The following is a 20,150-nucleotide window of genomic DNA, read 5'->3' as shown; positions in this document are numbered from 1 at the left end:
TCTTCTGGTATTCACTGAAAACTCACCTATTTGCAGTTTTTGTGCACAGGCCATTGTCTTGTCATTTTGCAAAAGTGTTCTGCCGCCATCTTGTGGCATTTATAGCCAATTGCAAACATTTTTAGTGTGAGTAAATTCTTTGTGGCTTTTGCCTATTCTCGCTATCTGCCGTGAATAGCAGTAGTTCACTGTACATTGAAAATGAATGAATGCTCTCAAATGTGTTAGGATGTTTATGGAACCTTGCACATCTATCCTTCTAAAACATATAACCTATAGTTAGTGAGATATTTAAGAAACAAATATCCAAATGTCAAAATAAAAGACGGACCTATCGGACATAGAGAACACTAATTTCTAGGAGCATTATAGTCTTCCCTCACTCTCGGTGTTCAACTCTGAAAGAAATCTTTGTGGCACTATTACAGTAGTAATTAATGGGTACAAGCAAGCCCCGAGCGCTTCATCACAGACCAGATTAAATGTGTTTAAGCCTGCGTGCCTTTATGTTTCAGTGTAAAACAGCACCTTTCTTATCCTTGCCAAGCAGCACCACCTTTGGCTTGTACATCGATGGCTCGACTAGGGTGGGCCTCATGTCGGAGATGCGGATGTCATTGGGTGAGCCGCCCATTGAGTCCTGTTGGAAGTGAATCAGTAGTCATGCTGTTACGTTATGGCAAAGCATCATTGGATAATTGGTGTCGAGAAACTAAAATGTTACACGCATCTAAATAATTTTGATCCTGTTTTGTGTCATATTGTATCTCCAAGAAACTATGGCACCAAAAATGCAGAGCTCTCTAAAAGGGGACTTTCATCACACTAGCACAGTGGTTTTCAATTATTTTTTGTCATGCCCCCCCCTTAGAAGAGGAAAACATCTCGCCCCCCCACCCTATTTATAGTATCAGAAATTATACTATAAATAGTATCATTTGTCAATAAAATTGTCAAAGTACACCTTTGAATAACACTGTATCCTTATTAACGTATAAGAGAATAAAAAAGAAAGAAATACAGACCAAGTTACAATAAAAAATAGCTTTAGTAACTGGAACAGAAAAATATTTAAATGCATCTGAAATTCAAAAATTACATTAAATCCTTAATTTAACAATAAATATTTTTGACTGACCATGTCAAACCATACGATACTGAAATATAAAATTACATAAAATCAATAACTGAATAATGCATTCAAACTAATCACCAACATTATCTCAGAGCACAATATTTAAAAAAATACAGCAAAAACAAAAATATTTAAATAATTTGGGGGCTTTTTTTAAAAATCAAAGATGATGTCTGGATTAATGGCTACAATGAGCACGTTTTGCAACGCACAGCTTTTCAAAGCGAGGTTTGAAGCTAGACACCGACCGCAACTCTCGGCTCCTGCTCAATGTGTAGCCGGGACCTGTATTTCAGTTTACTGAGGTAGCAGTCACAAAGTGGCATGATTGTTGGCGATATTCGGCACGTTTTTGCTGGATAAAAACTCTAGCAGCTCGTCAGCGTGATTGAGGTGTAATGTCTTTAACTCATTTACACCCTTTGACGTATAAATACGTCAATTAGCGCATAGCCGCTCCCTCCCCTTGACGTATTAATACGTCAATCACATTTTTTCATGGGGGAGGGTGCAAGAGAGTCTGATGCAACTTCTCACCACAGGATTAGGCTTGACGGCAATGTTAAATAGCAAAAAAATGGCCATCAAGTGGCAGTGGTGCAAAATTCAACCAGGATCACGCCGCAGAAGTACTAGAAAGGGCATACAGTAAAGGAGGGGCGTATGTGATAGTGGATTGGAACATTAGCAACTAGCAACGATGGAGAAAAGGAAACAACTAACTAAAAAGGATTTTATTTTCGATATAAAAGTGTCCTCGAAACAAAACAACAAAGGAGATGGTGTTCGTGTGGAAGAGAAAATGCCGCTTCGGTCACGTAATCGAAAGCGGCACCCGTCAAACGAACGTCGGCCTGCACAAACATGGCATGCTACACGCGCTCACATAGCTCACGCCGAGTTTCGAGTTCATCTGATGAAGATGAACATGCTCCACCTCAGCGACCATCGCTTGGCAGAGCATTTTGTGCCTCCCCATGCCCCACATCGCCCACAAATCTTCTCCCTGGCGACTTCCAGCGATGACGGCAATTGCTTCGCATGGCCGACGCCGGGCACACGTCATTGGAATCGTCTCGTAATGACGACGGCGAAAACGATGAATTGGAGAGCGATTTGGATCCCGATTTGTCGGACGAATACGTGGCTTCGGACATAACAGAAAGCAGCTGAAAGTCCTCACCAGACAAAAAAAAAAAAAAAAAAAGGACACAATTGGTCCGCTCAGCTCTGCTAAAACCATGAATTCATATTCCATTTCATTTCAAATTGGATGCTGAGCAATGTGCAATGAATGGTGTAAATAGCAGTATGCGAGCATTTATGTGTGTTACATACTTCTATAAATTACAGATTGTCCAACCAGAAGCCAAAAGATGACGACTCCTCGCTTTGGTGGTTGATAGAAAGGTAAATTATTATTATTGTACCTCACACTGCAGCAAGATATATTTGCAACCTTTTATGTTTCTATAATTTATAGGTCGTGCATATGGACGTGGTGGGATGAATCGATGTGGTGACAAACTGGATGGAAGCCAAAAAACATCCTCCCCCCACAGCTGCACTTTCGTTCATTGTTCAAGTTTTGTTGTGTGCAAATAAATTATTTTGCGACAAAAACATTGTTTGCAATGTTCTTTTGTAGGAGGAACACATTATTGAGCTGTTTGAGCTGTCACAAAAGCAAAAAATTGGGTAAAACCTAACATGATGCATGGAATGCATGCTTTTACAAAAAGCTCATTTTCTCTGGCTTTCTGCAGAAAATCGGCCTTTTCCATAAAACAGTTTTCTAATGCTGATTGCCAAGGAACGGAGAAAGATAGAAACAAACTTTTTTTTCTGCTGAAAGAAGAGAGTCTCACCTTTCTTTTGACAGGTTGCGTGTATATATAGCCATAGAACAGAAAATTCTGTGGGCCTTGCAAATCAGTCGGAATTCAGTAAAATGTGAGGGATTGAGGGGGTTGCTCCAGTGAAAAGGGGTGGTATTCAATGAGTTAAGTGGCGCTTTAATTTATTTAGCTTCATGCTGTCCGCAACCAACATTTTTAGACAGTGTAAGCTCACCGATCTTTCCTCATCTGCCACTGTTGTCACAGTAAAGCCAAGTGCAACATACGCCTCTTCCCTCCCTTAGAATGCTCCCTGCGCAAAATCTGACAATGAGAGCGCCACTGCCCCCTAACGGAGTGGAGGTGCAACTGCACCATATTTTAGGACAGTAAAAAAATTTTAAAAGCATGTTCCCCGAAGTCAAACATGCCCCCCTTGTTCCCCCGGGGGGTGAATCAAGACTTGAGTCACAAAATGAAGTATTTTCTGTCTTAAAATATTTCAAAGAGAGTAACAATAGGGATAGAGACGTGGCCTCATATAAGTTGGCAAGATGGTTATTTATGCTTTCAGTTGGGGCAAATGTTTGTGTTCCAAACCTCTGAGCTCTCTGTCAGGTCATCTTTGTCCTTCCGCTTTGGGATGTCAATACCAGAGTTATGCATCGACCCCTGATCCATAAGCTGAGCCTGAGAGAAGTCCTGCATCTCTCTGTCTGTTACCTAGTACGCATAGATGAAAGCAAACGATGCATGAATTCATTTTTTAATGATGCAGTTCGTATAGGACTGGGTGTTTTCTACCTCTTTGGGTGGCAGGGGCCATGGCGGTTCATATGGCTCTTTACTATGGTGTGTAAGTTCCATGTTTGTAACTGCTGAGGTGACAGTGCCTGTGCTAAGATGATGCTGGTGACCATGGCCGGTGTGAACATTTTTACCCACGAGGCTTTGCACTGACTTGACCATGTTCTTCAGGTCCTCGGGGTAAGGTGTGGGATAGCGTTTTAGGTTTATCTCCACCTGTGGAAATAGATCAGGACAATTTTTATTGAGCAAAATGTTAAATCAACCTTAAGCTTCTTTAATTTGTAGTCTTTTGATTATTTACTCTTTTGATTCTTAGTTTATTTTGCTGTCTTCACAATTAGAGATGAGAGATTATGTATAATCTATTAATAATAGATTATGCAAATGAAAAATTACAACATAAAAATACGCACACAAAAAATAACTTTAGTGTTTGTAGTATTGAAGAACGTGTCATGATCCTGTTCTCGTGTGTCTCCAGCAGGTGACAGAGGAGGGCCTTCCCTCCAGCTTCCACACCAACTGGCAATCTTTTCATCAAGTTAGCCATGTATTTGAGGAATGTCAACATCTCATGTCTCTGTCGGATTATTGACCTTGTTGCTGCTCTTGCTCGATTGTTTTCTTGATCTCGTCAGTGTCGTTTTTGCTCTCTTGGCTCTCACCTTGTATTCATTTTGTTTTCGATTTTGTTTTTGTTTGGTGAAATTAGACTCTAGTCATTTTGTTTATATCTCGGGTTTCCTATTTCCTTGCCTTTGCAAGTGCTTTTTGTTAATGTACTGTTTTCCTGGTTCTTTTTGACCAGCATTTTCTGTTTATACTTTGTTGGTGCGCTTTTGTGATTCAATATTTTTGCCCGGATTTTGTTTGTCTACGTTTGTGGAATCTGATCGCCATTCAGTTAATTCCCAAACTGTGTCAGAATGAAAACCAATGTAAAGGTAAATGTCGCTTTTCATGAGACAAGTCAAACTTCTTCATGAAGACCTACATCACAAAAGTGCCTCACAGTGCTTAACATGCCCAGAGTTGACAAATAATAAGAGAATAAGATACCAGGATGCAACGGATGCCGAGTAGGCAGCATTTAACACAATATGCTACTGAAATTAAAACACATTCATGGTAAAATATAATTTTAGTTACCTGTGAAATTTCATATTGCCCCCTACCAAAAAAAAAAAAAAATCACAGCAATATACAAACATGTGTAGTGCAATATGAATGGCAAAACGATTTTAAATTGAGGTAATTTAATTGGATTATTGAACAGAAAGCATTGTTTACATATTTTGTTTTGCTCTATTATTTTCTGACTTCTCGCAGAGCCCGACAAGCTGATTGAAGTTTTGATATTAAAAGGTAAAAGGTGATTTCGCGTATTATTGTCATCATTTTTATGAGACGTGGTATAATTAATTTGTTAGTCCCTGTACATGCATACAATTTGGTCCGTTTTCGACAACTTGGTCCACTGTCATTTATGAGCCCTTAGCTAATTACTCTTTCCCCCATTTATGGCGCGACGGCATCAGGCTGCTGCTGAAACAGGCTCATTGATGTTTATTGACTTGGCTGAAGGATGAAGCTGAACTCTGAGCCACATGGTTGACTCACATTCTGCCAAATGTGACAAAACTGGTGGATTTTAGATTAATATTGACCCTCACATCTCTTAGTAAATAAATGTAAATATATATTGTAGCAACCACAAATGCCCTCTGAGAACTCTGACATTTGAATTTCGCGCCGCGAGACTGATCAGCCAATCGGCGGCCCCCGCTGCCGCTCGCTACCAACCAATCACAGCCCCCGGGTGGGCTGGACGTTTGTTTACACTAACGTCCGCTTTGCTGGTATATAAATGATCGTACGTTTGCTGAATAAAAACAGTGTACCACCGCTCTTCGAGTACTTCACTTCACTTCGCCGGGCCGTCGCTCCTTACAACTTGTGACCCTTCGCCGTTCTCAACATGCAACCTTCGAGACTCAAGATGTCGACAACTCCACCCCCGCAGACGCCGTCCGACAACAACCTCGCAATCCACGCCGTCTCGGTGAAACTGCCGCCTTTCAGCACTCAGGAACCCGTTTCCTGGTTTCGCCGGGCCGAAGTACAATTCCGCCTCCGGAAAGTCACAGATCCGAGAACAAAAGCGGACTACGTCTTAGAAGCCGTCCCCGACGGCGTTTTCCAGCACGTTTCGGCATGGTTGGACCAACAAGACGACGAAATCACGTACGACTCGTTGAAAGATCACCTGCTGAAAGAGTATACTCTTACCGTCAGCGCCCGCGCCAAACGACTGCTCGCCATGCCCAGTCAGGATCTAGGCGACCGCACAGCTCTGTTTGTGGAACGAGATGCAGTCACTCGCCCGACTACCCGGCGCCGATCCGTCTACTGGCCAGCCTCGCAGAGTCGACCTCATGCGCGAACTATGGCTACAGTCCATCCCGTCCTCAGTTCGCGCCGCCCTCCACGACGCCAATACACTGACAATGTCCGCACGAGTCGCCAAAGCCGATGACCTGATTACCGCGACCAGAGCTGCCGAGAAATCGACGCCGGTCGCCGCCGCCTGCAGCGCACTAGCCCCGCCCAATGTGGACGCAGACATCAATGCCGTACGCCACCGTCCAGGCCCACCGCATGATCGCCGTCAAGCTCCGCCCCAGAACCAGTGGTCCCGCGGCTACATGCTACCGTCTGGTATTTGCAGCTACCATAGCAAGTTCGGCAGAGACGCGAGAAACTGCCTCCCGAACTGCAAGTTCTCAAAAAACGCCACGGCCACCCGCCGACAGTAACGCCGGCGGCGTGGCGCCCTCATCACAGTTACGTTTGCACGATCGCCAACCCGAACCAGGGGTTCTACGTCACCGATGCCATCTCCAATCGCGAATTCCTGGTCGACACCGGAGCATGCCGCTCCATCTACCCCGCCACAGACCAAAACCGACGTCACAACCAGCCATGCCAAGTAAAACTCGTGGCCGCCAATGGTACACCCATCGCCACGTATGGATGCCGCCGCATCCATATCAAGATCGCCAACCGCCGATACGCCTGGGACTTCATTATCGCTGACGTGAGGACACCACTGCTCGGAGCCGATTTCCTCGGGCACCATAACCTACTGGTCGATGTCGGCAACCGAAGAATGCTGAATCTCCAATCGTTCCAGTCCACCGACCTCGTCGCCCGGGTCCAAGAAAACGTCAACGCCTGTGCATTCACAACCAACGACCCATACGAGCACCTACTAACCGAGTACGCCGACGTCTTCAAACCCGAACTTCACCAGACGCCGGGGAAAGCAGCGAAACACGGAATCTTCCACCATATCGAGACAAAAGGACCACCCGTCTATTCCAAGTTCCGACGCCTCTCGCCCGACAAACTCAAGGCCGCCAAACAAGCTTTCGCCGAAATGGAAAGGATGGGACTCTGCAAGAAAGCATCCAGTCCATGGGCATCACCGCTGCACATGGTAAAAAAGACTGACGGTTCATGGCGGCCGTGTGTAGATACCGCCTGCTGAATGTGAAGACGGAACCGGATCACTATCCCCTACCCAACATCGCGGACATCACCAACGAGTTGGACGGCGCCAGATACTTCACGAAACTGGACCTCTTGAAAGGTTATTTTCAAGTTCCCGTCCACGAGCCCGACGTCCCCAAAACAGCGATCATCACGCCGTTCGGCTCCTACGTCTTCTACTACTCAACGTTCGGTCTTCGCAACTCCGGCGCCACCTTTCAACGCCTCATGGACAGCATCCTCGGCGAACTGTCGTACTGTGTATGTTACGTCGACGACATCCTCATCCATTCGAAGACGAAGGCAGAACATCACGACCACGTCCGAAACGTCCTCCAACTGCTCCGCGACAACGGCTTGGTAGTACGACGAGACAAGTGCGTTTTCGGCGCGTCGAAAGTAGAGTTCCTCGGTTACGAGATCGACGTTTCCGGAGTCCGCCCGCTAAAGTCAACGCCATCCACAAGTTCCCTACGCCGAAAACGATCAAGACTCTCCAAGAGTTCACTGGGATGGTGAACTATTACCATCGTTTCCTGTCTCGCCTCGCCCACGTCATGGCCCCGCTATACGATGCGCTCAGCGGCAACCCGAAACACCTGGAATGGACCTCCGCCCAGAGCAAATCGTTCGAAGCTACGAAAGCCGCCCTCGCCAAGGCCGCGACATTGACATTCCCGAAGCCGGCGGCTCCGCTTCAACTGACGACCGACGCAAGTAACGTTGCTGTAGGAGGTGTGGTGGAGCAGGTCATCAACGGTATCCCGCAGCCTCTGGGATTCTTCAGTCAGAAGTTACGCCAACCTGAAACCCGATACAGTACGTTCGACCGCGAACTTCTCGCCGTATACCTGGCTGTGCGACATTTCCGCCACCTGCTGGAAGGAACGCCGTTCAAGATCCGTACCGACCACCGCCCCCTCGTACACGCCTTCACCAAAGCTGGGGACCCGTGGTCCGCCCGTCAGCAGCGTCATCTCTCCGCCATCGCAGAATTCGGATGCGAGATAGAGTACGTCCCTGGTAAAAAGAATCCAGTAGCCGACGCCCTGTCACGAGTGGAAATCAACGCCGTCCATCTTGGCGTCGACTACGGAGCCATCGCCGACGCCCAAGTGGCTGATCAGAAGGGCACCGCTGACTATCGTCAGTCCGTCACAGGCCTGAGATGGGAAGACGTACCGTTTGGCGACGACGGACGCACCTTACTCTGCGATGTGAGCAGGCAACGCCCTCTGCCACTCATCCCGAAAACGCTCCGACGTAAAATGTTCGATATTATCCATGGTTTATCACACCCGTCTGGAAGATCAACCGCCAAACTGATGACCGAGAAGTTTGTATGGCATGGAATCAACAAAGACGTACGAGCCTGGGCTCGCAACTGCCTCCAATGCCAAGCCAGTAAGATCGGCCAACATACAGAATCCGGTATCGGCCAGTTTCCACAACCCCGACGTCGCTTCGGCCATCTTCACGTCGACATAGTTGGACCGCTGCCACCTTGAGACGGCTACCAGTATCTCTTCACGTCCACCGAGCGGTCGACTCGATGGCCTGAGGCGATCCCAATGAAAGGAGCCACTGCACAAGACTGCGCCGCCGCCCTTCTCCAAGGCTGGGTCAGCAGATTCGGAGTCCCTGACGATATCACCTCCGACCGAGGTTCTTCATTCACGTCACAGCTCTGGACCGCCCTTGGTCAGCTCATGGGAACGACTGTGCATCATACGACTGCTTTCAACCCCGCCGCCAACGGAATGGCCGAGCGCACTCACCGCACGTTGAAGGCAGCGCTCATGGCCCGCTGCACCGGACCACACTGGAGTGCCCAATTGCCCTGGGTACTTCTCGGAATGCGGACGACTCCGAAAGAAGGTCTCGGTGTCTCCTCAGCCGAGATGGTATTCGGTGAAACCATCGCCGTTCCCGGGGAGTTCTTCCCGTCCAGCCAAGACGCCGCCGACTCCACGGCCTATCTCGCCGATCTCCGACCGTCGGAAAGTACCGACCCGTACTCCAGACCTACCAAGACCAGCGCAGCAGACGAGTACCGAAGTCGCTGTTAACCTGTACTCACGTTTTCGTAAGGAACGACGCCCACCGCCCGCCTCTAACTCGACCATACCGCGGCCCGTACGCCGTGGAGCAACGTAACGACAAGGCCTACCGCCTCAACATCCATGGTCGACAGGATTGGGTCTCAATCGACCGCCTGAAACCGGCCTACCACGACGACGACGAACCCGCGCCGCTGACCATCACTCGAGCCGGACGCGCCGTCCGCCCACCCGACCGCCTGCACGCCCAACCATGAACTTTCATCACTATCCTAATTCGGACTCAGCCTGCCAAGGACTTTCTAACAGGGGAGTATTTGTAGCAACCACAAATGCCCTCTGAGAACTCTGACATTTGAATTTCGCGCCGCGAGACTGATCAGCCAATCGGCGGCCCCCGCTGCCGCTCGCTACCAACCAATCACAGCCCTGAGAACTCCGACATTTGAATTTCGCGCCGCGAGACTGATCAGCCAATCGGCGGCCCCCGCTGCCGCTCGCTACCAACCAATCACAGCCCCCGGGTGGGCTGGACGTTTGTTTACACTAACGTCCGCTTTGCTGGTATATAAATGATCGTACGTTTGCTGAATAAAAACAGTGTACCACCGCTCTTCGAGTACTTCACTTCACTTCGCCGGGCCGTCGCTCCTTACAATATATATATATATATATATATATATATATATATATATATATATATATATATATATATATATATATATATATATGTATTCCAAATGCCAAGTCAATGACAGAAATAAATACAATTCGGGTCAACTGATGTACTGTACTTTTGGACACTTTTCCAGCAAAATATTAAAATTGATATGCTCATTCTAATCATGCACAAACGATGTACATGTCCAAATTAAGTAAATCCAGTGGAACCAAACGATTTTCGCTGCCCCAATGTACATAGACATCCAGGTACATACTGAACATAGAGACAGACAGCACAGCCAGATAAAAGGCAGACCTTGACCTTCCCGGAGTTGTCTTCCTCTTCTTTCTTGTCCTCAAAGTCAAAGGCCACAGTCATCCTCTGCTGTCTCTGCTCCTCCCACAGAGTAGGATTAAAGCTGTCACTGTCCGACTGATAATCTGCACACAGAACACCAACCGAAAAGTAAAAAGCGCAATGTTGTGAAACTGCAAATGAACTGCTTAGACAATTTAATCGGCAGATATGCTGTGCTTAAAATACTATGTTAAGCCATCATTTTATGGTAAGAGGGAAGAGAAAATTATTGTATTCATGTTCTCATTATCCATCCATCCATCCATTTTCAACCCCGCTTATTCTGAAGAGGGTCGCGGCAGTTGCTGAAGCCCATTTCATCTGACTTTGGGCGGAAGGTAGCCTACACCCTGAACTGGTCGCCAGCCAGTCGCAGAGCACATATAGACACTACCGACCATTCACACCCAGAACCACATCAGTGGGAACCTATCCCATGCTGCCCCCACATAAATCAGGCGAGTGTACCACTATACCATCAGCGACTGTTATTATTACCGTTCATTAAAACATCCTTTTAAAAGTAACTCTAGTGATAGCGGTTATTGATACTGATTACATTTTGCCTCATTCCTCATGTGAAAATTCCCACATGACACATGACAGGCTCAAACTCCACATTTCTGCCATCAGATTTTCAGTCATACGCATAATACACATGTGTACGCGTACACACACACACACACACACACGCACACGCACGCACACACACACACACACACACACACACACACACACACACACACACACACACACAGCTTGTACCCTCATCATGACGAGGTTGTTGAGGAAACATGTAGTTGGTCAAAACCTTCTGTTTGGTGTCGGGGTGAGCTTCTGTCTGTAAGGGGATCAGAGCCTTGGACTGCAATGATATCAAATATCATATCAGCTTTCAAGCAATGTCATGTGTAAAAAATATATATTTAGATGCCATCTTTGTCACTCGAGGTGTTCAATCGCACTCAATTGCTGACATTCATTCTGTGTTCCCTTTCCACATATGCATCATGCTTCTATTTATTAATATACCGAAAAGTACAAACATAAATGAACCTTTTTTTTCCTAACCACACAGTATTATAGATCTGACAAAATGCCTCTCCTTCGTGACAACTCCTACATATTTTCATATGTATATAACTCCTACTCTGGCATTCCTTCACTGGCTCCCCATTCATTTTAGAGTTATACTCAAGATCCTCCTCTTTGTTTTCAAATCTCTGAATAATCTCGCGCCACCTTACCTCTCTGAGCTCATCCGCCCCTACACACCTGCCTGGCGCCTCAGGTCTGTGGACCAGTCTTTGTTAGAAGTACCAAGAACTAAACTGAGGCTCAGAGGGGATCGAGCCTTTTCTGTTGCTGGTCCCTCTCTCTGGAATGACCTCCCACTGAACATTCGGCAAGCCTCCTCGCTGCCCATCTTTAAAGCCCTCCTCAAAACTCACTTGTATTATTTGGCGTTCGACTCAGCATGACTTCGATTTGTTCTTGATTTTACTGCTTGGTGCTTTCTACCGCCTTTATTACCGATTCGTCTTACTGTTTATTGTGTATGTTAAATCGCTCCATGTACAGCACTTTCTCTGCAGCAACGGCTGTTTGAAAGTGCTCTATAAATACTGTTGACTTGACTTGACTTGACAACTCATTTGCATTACTGGTTAATCGATTGCAGAGGTTAATATGAAAGGAATACAGTTGCAGTCTAAATGTAATCATCACTGCATGTATTTTCTGATAATGTAATCAAATGGACAGGTCAGAAATCCTTCTTGTGTACTGTCACACGATTAACGGTATTGCAATCATCTACACAACCATATTTTGCGGGAGAGCTACCTGATTGTCAGAAAGCCAGAGAGCAGCCAGGTCCTTCAACTTAGTAAAGGTGAACGGGAGATTCTTTAACCTGACAATGAGAGACAAGGGAGTGGAGCCAGAATAAGAAAAATATGTTTTCTCTGCCCACGTACTGTACAGCCAGCAGAGCATGTCGCCATAGCAACACACTTGCCAGTTGCCGTAGCAACTGTAGGTGGAAAGAGCAAAGACAAAATCATTGATGAAGAGTTTCCATTACATTGTCTGTGTGTCTGTGTGTGTATACCTATTATCACTAAGGTTTAGGACTCGTAGTTTGGTCATCTGTCCTATCTCATCGGGGAGGAACTCAAGTTTGTTGGAGCGTAGTGACATCACTGTCACATTCTTACAGTTACCGATCTGAACACACAAACATAACATTGTGGGTGGGGTCAGTTCAGGCAACGAATTGCATGGGTGGTTCTTTCAGGAAGAAAAGTGTCAAGGGTGCAATTGGATAGTCACCTCTCGGGGAAGTTCTATGAGGAAGTTCTCATCAGCAGAAAAGGTTCGGAGACTGTGCAGGTAGCCTATGGTTGGAGGAAGTGACTCCAACTCATTACAGCTACAGTCCAGTTCCTCCAACAGACAAAGACTGAGTGGAAGACATATTGAGAAACGGGCAATTGACATTGAAATTGAAATTGGCAAAGAAGTAATAATCATAAAAAAGATTCCACAGCTATTAAACTGTCCAACTCTTACATTGATATGATTATTTAAAGCATATGGATGGTGATATTCCTTGCTGGGCTTCGAATCATTTTAAGGAACAACTATCATGAGCTGAATACCAAATTCAAAATGTGGGATAGAATGTGAGTGTAAAACCATTTGTAAGCTTGTTTAAGTACAACAGGATTAAACCAGAACCATACAACACAAAACTACAAAAATAGAGATTCATAGCTTTGCTGGAATCAACACCATCCTTTAACTTATTGCTGTATCAAGACAATGAGGAGAGTCCGTTTACAAAGACGGATAAAAGACATTCTTGAGCTGTATAAATGGTGGACTGTACGGTTAATAAATTACATATAGAGTGCAAATACATGATAGTCTCTCAAAAGCCTTTTTGTGTGTCTTAATTCGTTATGCATTTACAGTATCTTCATTTGCCTTCAGAGCAGCAACTAAGATCATAAAGAAAAGTCAAAGATCAGCGCATTTAAGAATCAATAAATCATCACTTGAATCTGGTCATGAACAATCATTGCACAGGCTTCGTAGGACTTTTATTACAATATGGGTTTGATCTTGATCCTCCATTATACATTTTAAATGTGTGCGTCAATGACAAGCCGAACATGTTTACAGTAATGCCCATGGGGCTCGACAAGGCCCTTTGACCCACTTGTCTTTGAGCACCACTGGTCTGGCTAACAGTAGACTCATGCTAATGAGCCGAGCATTTTACATTCAAGTACTGTTATTGTTAACATTGCAAGAGTCTGCCGTTATTATTCCCACCAGCCTGGACCATCTGGGCCACCATACGGACGGAGGAGAGGAGAGAGGAGCGGAGAGGAGGGGCAGGGGGACTTATCCTTTATTTAGATATCTTACCAGACCACAAATCCTTAAAGCAGTGCCAGGTGTTACACTGAAGCAAAGAAGGCCCTGCAATGTTTTGCCCTGCTGCGGTATGGTTCTATAGGTGCTACAGCAGCTCATTAAGAAGAGCCCTGGTTAGTCACTAATGTATATCTCCTCAGGCAGAGAGGAGAAACAAAATGAGCAATACAGCACATGAGGTTCTTTTTGAAAACGATACAAAATGAGTCAGGTTGAGCAAGTTGGACATTTTCGTTAACACCTAACTAACTCAGCAATTTATCAAATTCATGCACATGCAGCATCCAATTTCGAAGGCATGTGTAGATGGCTGCATGAGCTAACGGTTTTCCAGTTTAGCAGCCGTAAATTATCTGTTGAAAATATGTATATTTATGCCGTGAGTCTCTGTAAACTGACAGTATTTATAATTTGTTGTTTTCCTAGTTTGCTTAAGCCACTGTACGTTGGATCTACGAAAGTTAACGTCACTGAATTAGAACCATTCATAATTTAGCTGAAATGTTTCATGAGCAATGCCTCTCTGAAGGGGCATGTCACTTCAGATTTTGAACCATCGTCACGCATGACGTCAGGCATAACTTATGCGTACTTTGTCGAACTTAACCCTTTTATGCACCCTGTAACCTGAGATGTACCTAAGATGGTAGACTGTCCATTGTAGCAACCGCTGTCCCTGAAAGGGTTAATTTCAGCAAGTGTCAGAGTACTAACTTGACTCTGCTTTGTCTCTGTTTTGTTTTATATTTGGCTTTTCGTGATGTGTCTTCAACACTTTTGCCAAGAGAGGTAATGAAATGCATGATATCATGGGAGATATTAGCGTTATCAGAAAGACCTTAGTGCAGAGATCATAAAGGATGAACTCTGTGCGCGCGTGTGTGTGTGTGTGTGTCTGTGTGTGTCGGGTGTGTGTGTGCGTGGTGAAGGGTGGCATTTTTGCTACGTTTTGCAACATATAGCCAAAGTAAGAACCAACCGAACTAGTGGTGATAATACAGTACACCAAGGGCTCTAGATTCATGCCAAGTCGACTGCAAGGCACAGTGCAACTGTGCGCATGGGTGGAGTTTCCTTTTTTTTGTGGTAGTTTTGCAGATGCGCACAATTAGAAACAGGTGGTTTGCGCATTTGTGGGTTGAACACAGCGAACTAAATTCGCAACGGTCCTCTCATTTCCTTTAAATTCAGGGCTAAACAGGCACACAGTCTACATGGTGGAAGCAGGAACTGACACACTGAAGCTGCCACCCCCAGACTATAACACTGCGGAGCACTGAAATGTGCAGCCAGCAAGGAGACACTGTCTTCATACATCTGAGTGGGACAGAGAGCACGGAATTAACTGGATGAGAATAGCGATTAGGCTGCAAGCTTTGGCTATTTCAATTGCTGTCTTATGATATTTATACCAGTGGGACCGTGGAGGAATGAGCGTGAACGGTGCGAGATGAACCTATATCTTTGTTGGCAAAATGTTTTGCCCAATATTGCGTGTGCAACAACTGTGTGGTAAGGAGAAATGGATTCATATCGCAATAAACACCAACAATGTGACATTTGTGTGGCTTTACGACAATGCGGTAATACCAGTGCTTATTGCAGTAGTCTGCCAAAAGCGGTTGGATATATTTAACCAAAAATAAGACCAATAGCTTGGTCACTAAAGTATGAAAGCCTATCAATCTATTTTATTCCTACAGCAGCCAGGTTGTGATCCCGCAGTAGAAACACGCTTTGTTACGGTTCACAAAATTGGACAGAAAAAAAATGGTCAAGGCTCCCATAATTATGACAAAGCACATTCAGCATAATGGTGAGTACACTGATGAACTGTACACAAATTATATAATTATTTTGCATGTTAGAATACTATTGACAAATAATACACAGTAAATCTCATATATTTGGGACCAAGGATGCAAGCAGAGTTGTTTGCCAAGATAAATTATGTTGCATTCATGAAAGGTAATACGCAAATATATTAATGACACGGATCCATCCATCCATTTTCTAATCCGCCTATTCTCACGAGGGTCGTGGGGCATGCTGGAGCCTATCCCACCTGTCTTCGGGCAGTCGGCGGGGTACAACCTGAACTGGTTGGAATGGGCTCACCACCCATGGGAGGGGCCAAAGGAGTTGGGTGCAGTGTGAGCTGGGCGGCAGTCAAAGGTGGGGACCCTGGTAGTCCGATCCTCGGCTCCAGAAGCTAGCTCTACGGTCATGTAATGTCATCTCTCTTGCAGGGAAGGAGCCCAAGCTGGTATGAGAGGTAGAAAAGTTCCGACTGGATATAGTCAGACGTACCTCCACACGCAGCCTGGGATCTGGTACCAGTTCTCTCGAGAGGGGTTGGACTCTATTCCACTCTGGAGTTGGCCACGGTGAGAGGCGCAGAGCAGGTGTGGGCATACCCATTAACCCCCGGCTCAGTGCCTGTACATTGGGGTTCACACCGGTAGACGAGAGAGTTGCCTCCCTCCGCCTTCGGGTGGGGGGACGGGTCCTGACTGTTGTTTGTGCAAATGCACCAAACAGCAGCTCAGCGTACCCACCCTTTTTGGAGTCCCTGGAGAGTGTGCTGAAGAGTACTCCTGCTGGGGACTCCCTTGTTCTGCTGGGGGACTTCAATAACCACGTGGGCAATGACAGTGATACCTGGAAGAGCATTATTGGGAGCAACGGCCCCCCGATCAGAACTCGAGTGGTGTTTTGTTTATGGACTTCTGTGCTCGTCACGGATTGTCCATAACGAACACATTGTTCGAACATATCGGTGTCCATATGTGCATTTGGCACCAGGACACCCATAGCTGCAGTTCGATGATTGACTTTGTGGTTGTATAATTGTATTTGCGGCCGCATGTCAATTGATCACCACCTGGTGGTGAGTAGGCTCCGATGGTGGGGGAAGATGCCGGTCCAACCTGGCAGACCGAAACGTGATGTGAGGGTTTGTTGGGAGCGTCTATCGGAATCCGCTGTCAGAAGGAGTTTCAACTCCCACCTCCTATCGGGCCTTTATGGCCTGTGGGACCCCAGAGGCAGCTGACAGGTATTGACTGGCCAAGCGGAATGCAGCTGCGGTGGTCGCCAAGGCAAAAACTCGGGCGTGGGAGGAGTTCGGTGAGGCCATGGAAGCCGACTTCCAGACGGCTTCGAGGAAATTCTGGTCCACCATCCGATGTCTCAGGAGGGGGAAACAGTGCACCACTAACACTGTGTACAGTGGGGATAGGGCGCTGTTGACCTCGACTCGGGACGTTGTGAGCCGGTGGACGGAGTACTTCGAAGACCTCCTAAACTCCACCAACACGCCTTCCTTGGAGGAAGCAGAGTATGGGGACTCTGAGGTGGGCTCTCCGATCTCTGTGGTTAAAGTCACCGATGTGGTTAAGAAGCTCCTCGGTGGCAAGGCCCCAGGCGTGGATGAGATCTGCCCCGAGTTCCTCAAGGCTCTGGATGTTGTGGGGCTGTCCTGCTTGACACGCCTCTGCAACATCGCGTGGTCAGCGGGGAGAGTGCCTCTGGATTGGCAGACCGGGGTGGTGGTCCTTCTTTTTAAAAAAGGGGACCGGAGGGTGTGTTCCAATTACAGAGGGATCACACTCCTCAGCCTCCCTGGTAAGGTCTATTCAGGGGTGCTGGAGACGAGGGTCCGTCAGGAAGTCGAGCCTCAGATTGAGGAGGAGCAGTGTGGTTTTCGTCCCAGCCGTGGAACAGCAGACCAGCTCTTAGCAGGGTCCTCGAGGGTATGTGGGAATTCGCCCAACCAGTCTACATGTGTTTTGTGGACTTGGAGAAGGCGTTTGACAGTGACCCTCGGCGAGTTCTGTGGGGGGTGCGTCGTGGGTATGGGGTATCGAACTCCCTGATACGGGCTGGTCAGTCATGATACCACCGATGTTAGAGTTTGGTTCGCATTGCCGGCAGTAAGTCTGAATCGTTTCCAGTGAGGGTAGGGCTCCGCCAAGGCTGGCCTTTGTCGCTGATTCTGTTCATAACCTTTATGGACAGAATTTCTAGGCACAGCCGAAGCGTTGAGGGGGTCCGTTTTGGTGGCCTCAGTATTGCATCTCTGCTTTTTGCAGATGATGTGGTGCTGTTGGTTCCTTCAAGCAGGGTTCTCCAACTCTTACTGGAGCGCTTCGCAGCCAAGTGTTAAGCGGTTGGGATGAATATCTGAAACAATGGTCCTCAGTCAGAAAAGGGTGGACTGCCCCCTCCGGGTCGGGGAGGAGATCTGCCCCAAATGGAGTAGTTTAGCTCTCTTGGGCTCTTGTTCACGAGTGAGGGCAGGAGGGAGCGAGAGATCGACAGGCGGATCGGTGCAGCGTCTGCTGTGATGCGGACTTTGTATCGGTCTGTCGTGTTAAAGAAGGAGCTGAGCCAAAGGGCGAAGCTCTCAATTTACCGGTCGATCTACGTTCCAACCCTCATCTATGGTCACGAGCTATGGGTGGGATATCTCCATCCCTTAGAGATAAAGGTGAGAAGCTCGGTCATCCGGAAGGGGCTCAGATTCGAGCCGCTTCTCCTCCACATCGAGAGGAGCCAGATGAGGTGGCTTGGGCATCTGATTCGGATGCCTCCTGATGCATCCCTGGTGAGGTGTTCCGGGCATGTCCCACCTGGAGGAGACCCCGAGGACGACCCAGGACACGCTGGAAAGTCTATGTCACCCAGCTGGCCTGGGAACGCCTCGGGATCCCCTGGGGAGAGCTGGAAGAAATAACTAGGGAGAGGGAAGTCTGGGCTTCCCTGCTAAAGCTGCTGCACCGGCGACCAGGCCGGTAGAAGCGGTAGAAGATGGCTGGATGGATATATGGATGGATGGATGGACGCTCATGCAGCACATATACCACAGTTGTTTCACTGTTCTCACAAAAAAAAAAGTATGGTAATACTTTAATGCTTTTGTTCCGTTGATGTTTGGTATGGACTGTCAACATATACAGTTTTTTATGTACCGTATCTTGTGGTGACCCGGCCACCTGTCAAATTTAGAAATCAATGTGGCCCCCGAGCCAAAAAGTTTGCCCAACCCTGATCGAGAGTGTTGCATTCACCTGCCATGCATGTTTTTGGAATGTGGGAAAAAAAACTGAGTACCCTGAGAAAGCCTACACAGGCACGTGGAGAACATGCAAACTCCACACAGGAAGGCCGGAGCCGGAATCGAACCCTGTTCCTCTGCACTGTGAGGTGGATGTACTAACCATTCGATCACTGTGTTACCTAATGTCATTTATTAGTATCTAAATACATGTTGATTAAAAAGAATAACTTGAGATGGCATGAGCCTAATTATGGGGAACACACTGATTTCAAGGAAGTCATAAATGAAAGAGGGCTCCATTCTGAGGTATCAGCAGAAGGGAAATCATGGTGTGCTTATTGAAGTTAATCCCAGGGATTTATTCAGAAAGGTGCATTGTTTTCAGGTCATCAAGATAAAAAGGAATGGAGACTTCTTTCTTCTTACTTTTTACTTTTCTGATTGATATGAAAAGGATTTAGTAGATATAAACATAACGGGGTAGGACTAGGTAAGTTTTTTACTTCTTCCTACTCCCTTGAACATAATAACTGTGTTGAATGAAGACTGATTTCTTTTTTTTTACTTTTTTATCTACCTTATTTTATGTCAAATTATTACTGTTTATGTTTTATGTTCAATAAACAAACTCAAACTCAAAAAGCACAGCAGATGAAAATATTGTAAATAATATATCACAACGTATCCCTGTTACAATGCAATTACCGTATTTTCACGACTATAAGGCGCCATTAAAAGTCTTAAATATTCTCCAAAATGGACAGGATGCCTTATGGTGCGGAGCGTCCTTTGTATGCGCTGAGTTCCAAAATCTGACTGACAGCCGACACGCTGTTTATATAGAGAAAAGGCGGAAGTGACTGTGGCCAGGCATGCGGAAAAGAAGTCGGCCAATCAGGGAAGGGTGGGCGTGTATATATACATATATGGAGAGGGAGAGAGAGAGAGAGAGAGAGAGAGAGAGAGAGAGAGAGAGAGAGAGAGAGAGAGAGAGAGAGGACAGGCAAGCTGGGGAGCAGTCCGCCAATGGTGAAGGGTGGGCGTGTAAGTGGACGCTAAAGGGACGCTGCAAGCAGGTACCAACACATGTATAGAGTGTGGCAATGTGCATTGTTGCAAAACAACTCCGGTTTTGGTTTCTAAGAACCCCTGAAAATAAATTCGACAAAGAGACACGCCTACGAAGCTCAGTTCAAACTTAAAGCCACTGGTTATGCTTTTGGCA

At 46.5% G+C, this 20,150-nt stretch overlaps 2 protein-coding genes across 11 annotated transcripts in view; one reads left to right on the top strand and one right to left on the bottom strand.

Annotated features, from left to right (window-relative positions):
• The window catches only part of LOC127605710 (uncharacterized), a 284,213-nt gene extending 266,452 nt beyond the window's left edge, over positions 1–17,761 (top strand). For both annotated transcript variants that reach the window (XM_052073490.1, XM_052073489.1), the window contains exon 2: positions 16,922–17,761. In XM_052073490.1, coding sequence (XP_051929450.1) covers positions 17,001–17,741 — 741 coding nt within the window. In that variant the 5' untranslated portion in view covers positions 16,922–17,000 and the 3' untranslated portion in view covers positions 17,742–17,761. The remainder of the gene's footprint in view (positions 1–16,921) is intronic.
• Positions 1–20,150, bottom strand: part of lrrc7 (leucine rich repeat containing 7) — a 211,540-nt gene that overhangs the window by 27,488 nt on the left and 163,902 nt on the right. For 6 of the 9 annotated variants that reach the window (XM_052073300.1, XM_052073298.1, XM_052073302.1 and 3 more), the window contains 8 exons: positions 12,751–12,880; positions 12,530–12,645; positions 12,262–12,331; positions 11,182–11,281; positions 10,375–10,499; positions 3,778–3,996; positions 3,574–3,696; positions 529–640 (listed from right to left, as the gene is read on the bottom strand). In XM_052073300.1, coding sequence (XP_051929260.1) covers positions 529–640; positions 3,574–3,696; positions 3,778–3,996; positions 10,375–10,499; positions 11,182–11,281; positions 12,262–12,331; positions 12,530–12,645; positions 12,751–12,880 — 995 coding nt within the window. Of the gene's footprint in view, positions 1–528; positions 641–3,573; positions 3,697–3,777; positions 3,997–10,374; positions 10,500–11,181; positions 11,282–12,261; positions 12,332–12,529; positions 12,646–12,750; positions 12,881–20,150 lie in introns of those variants that run through there. The other 3 variants (XM_052073296.1, XR_007963626.1, XR_007963627.1) reach the window with 3 other exon arrangements.

Source organism: Hippocampus zosterae, chromosome 8 (assembly GCF_025434085.1).
Source record: "Hippocampus zosterae strain Florida chromosome 8, ASM2543408v3, whole genome shotgun sequence".
In the NCBI taxonomy this organism is placed as follows: domain Eukaryota; kingdom Metazoa; phylum Chordata; class Actinopteri; order Syngnathiformes; family Syngnathidae; genus Hippocampus; species Hippocampus zosterae.
This window is presented reverse-complemented; position numbering and strand designations above follow the sequence as displayed.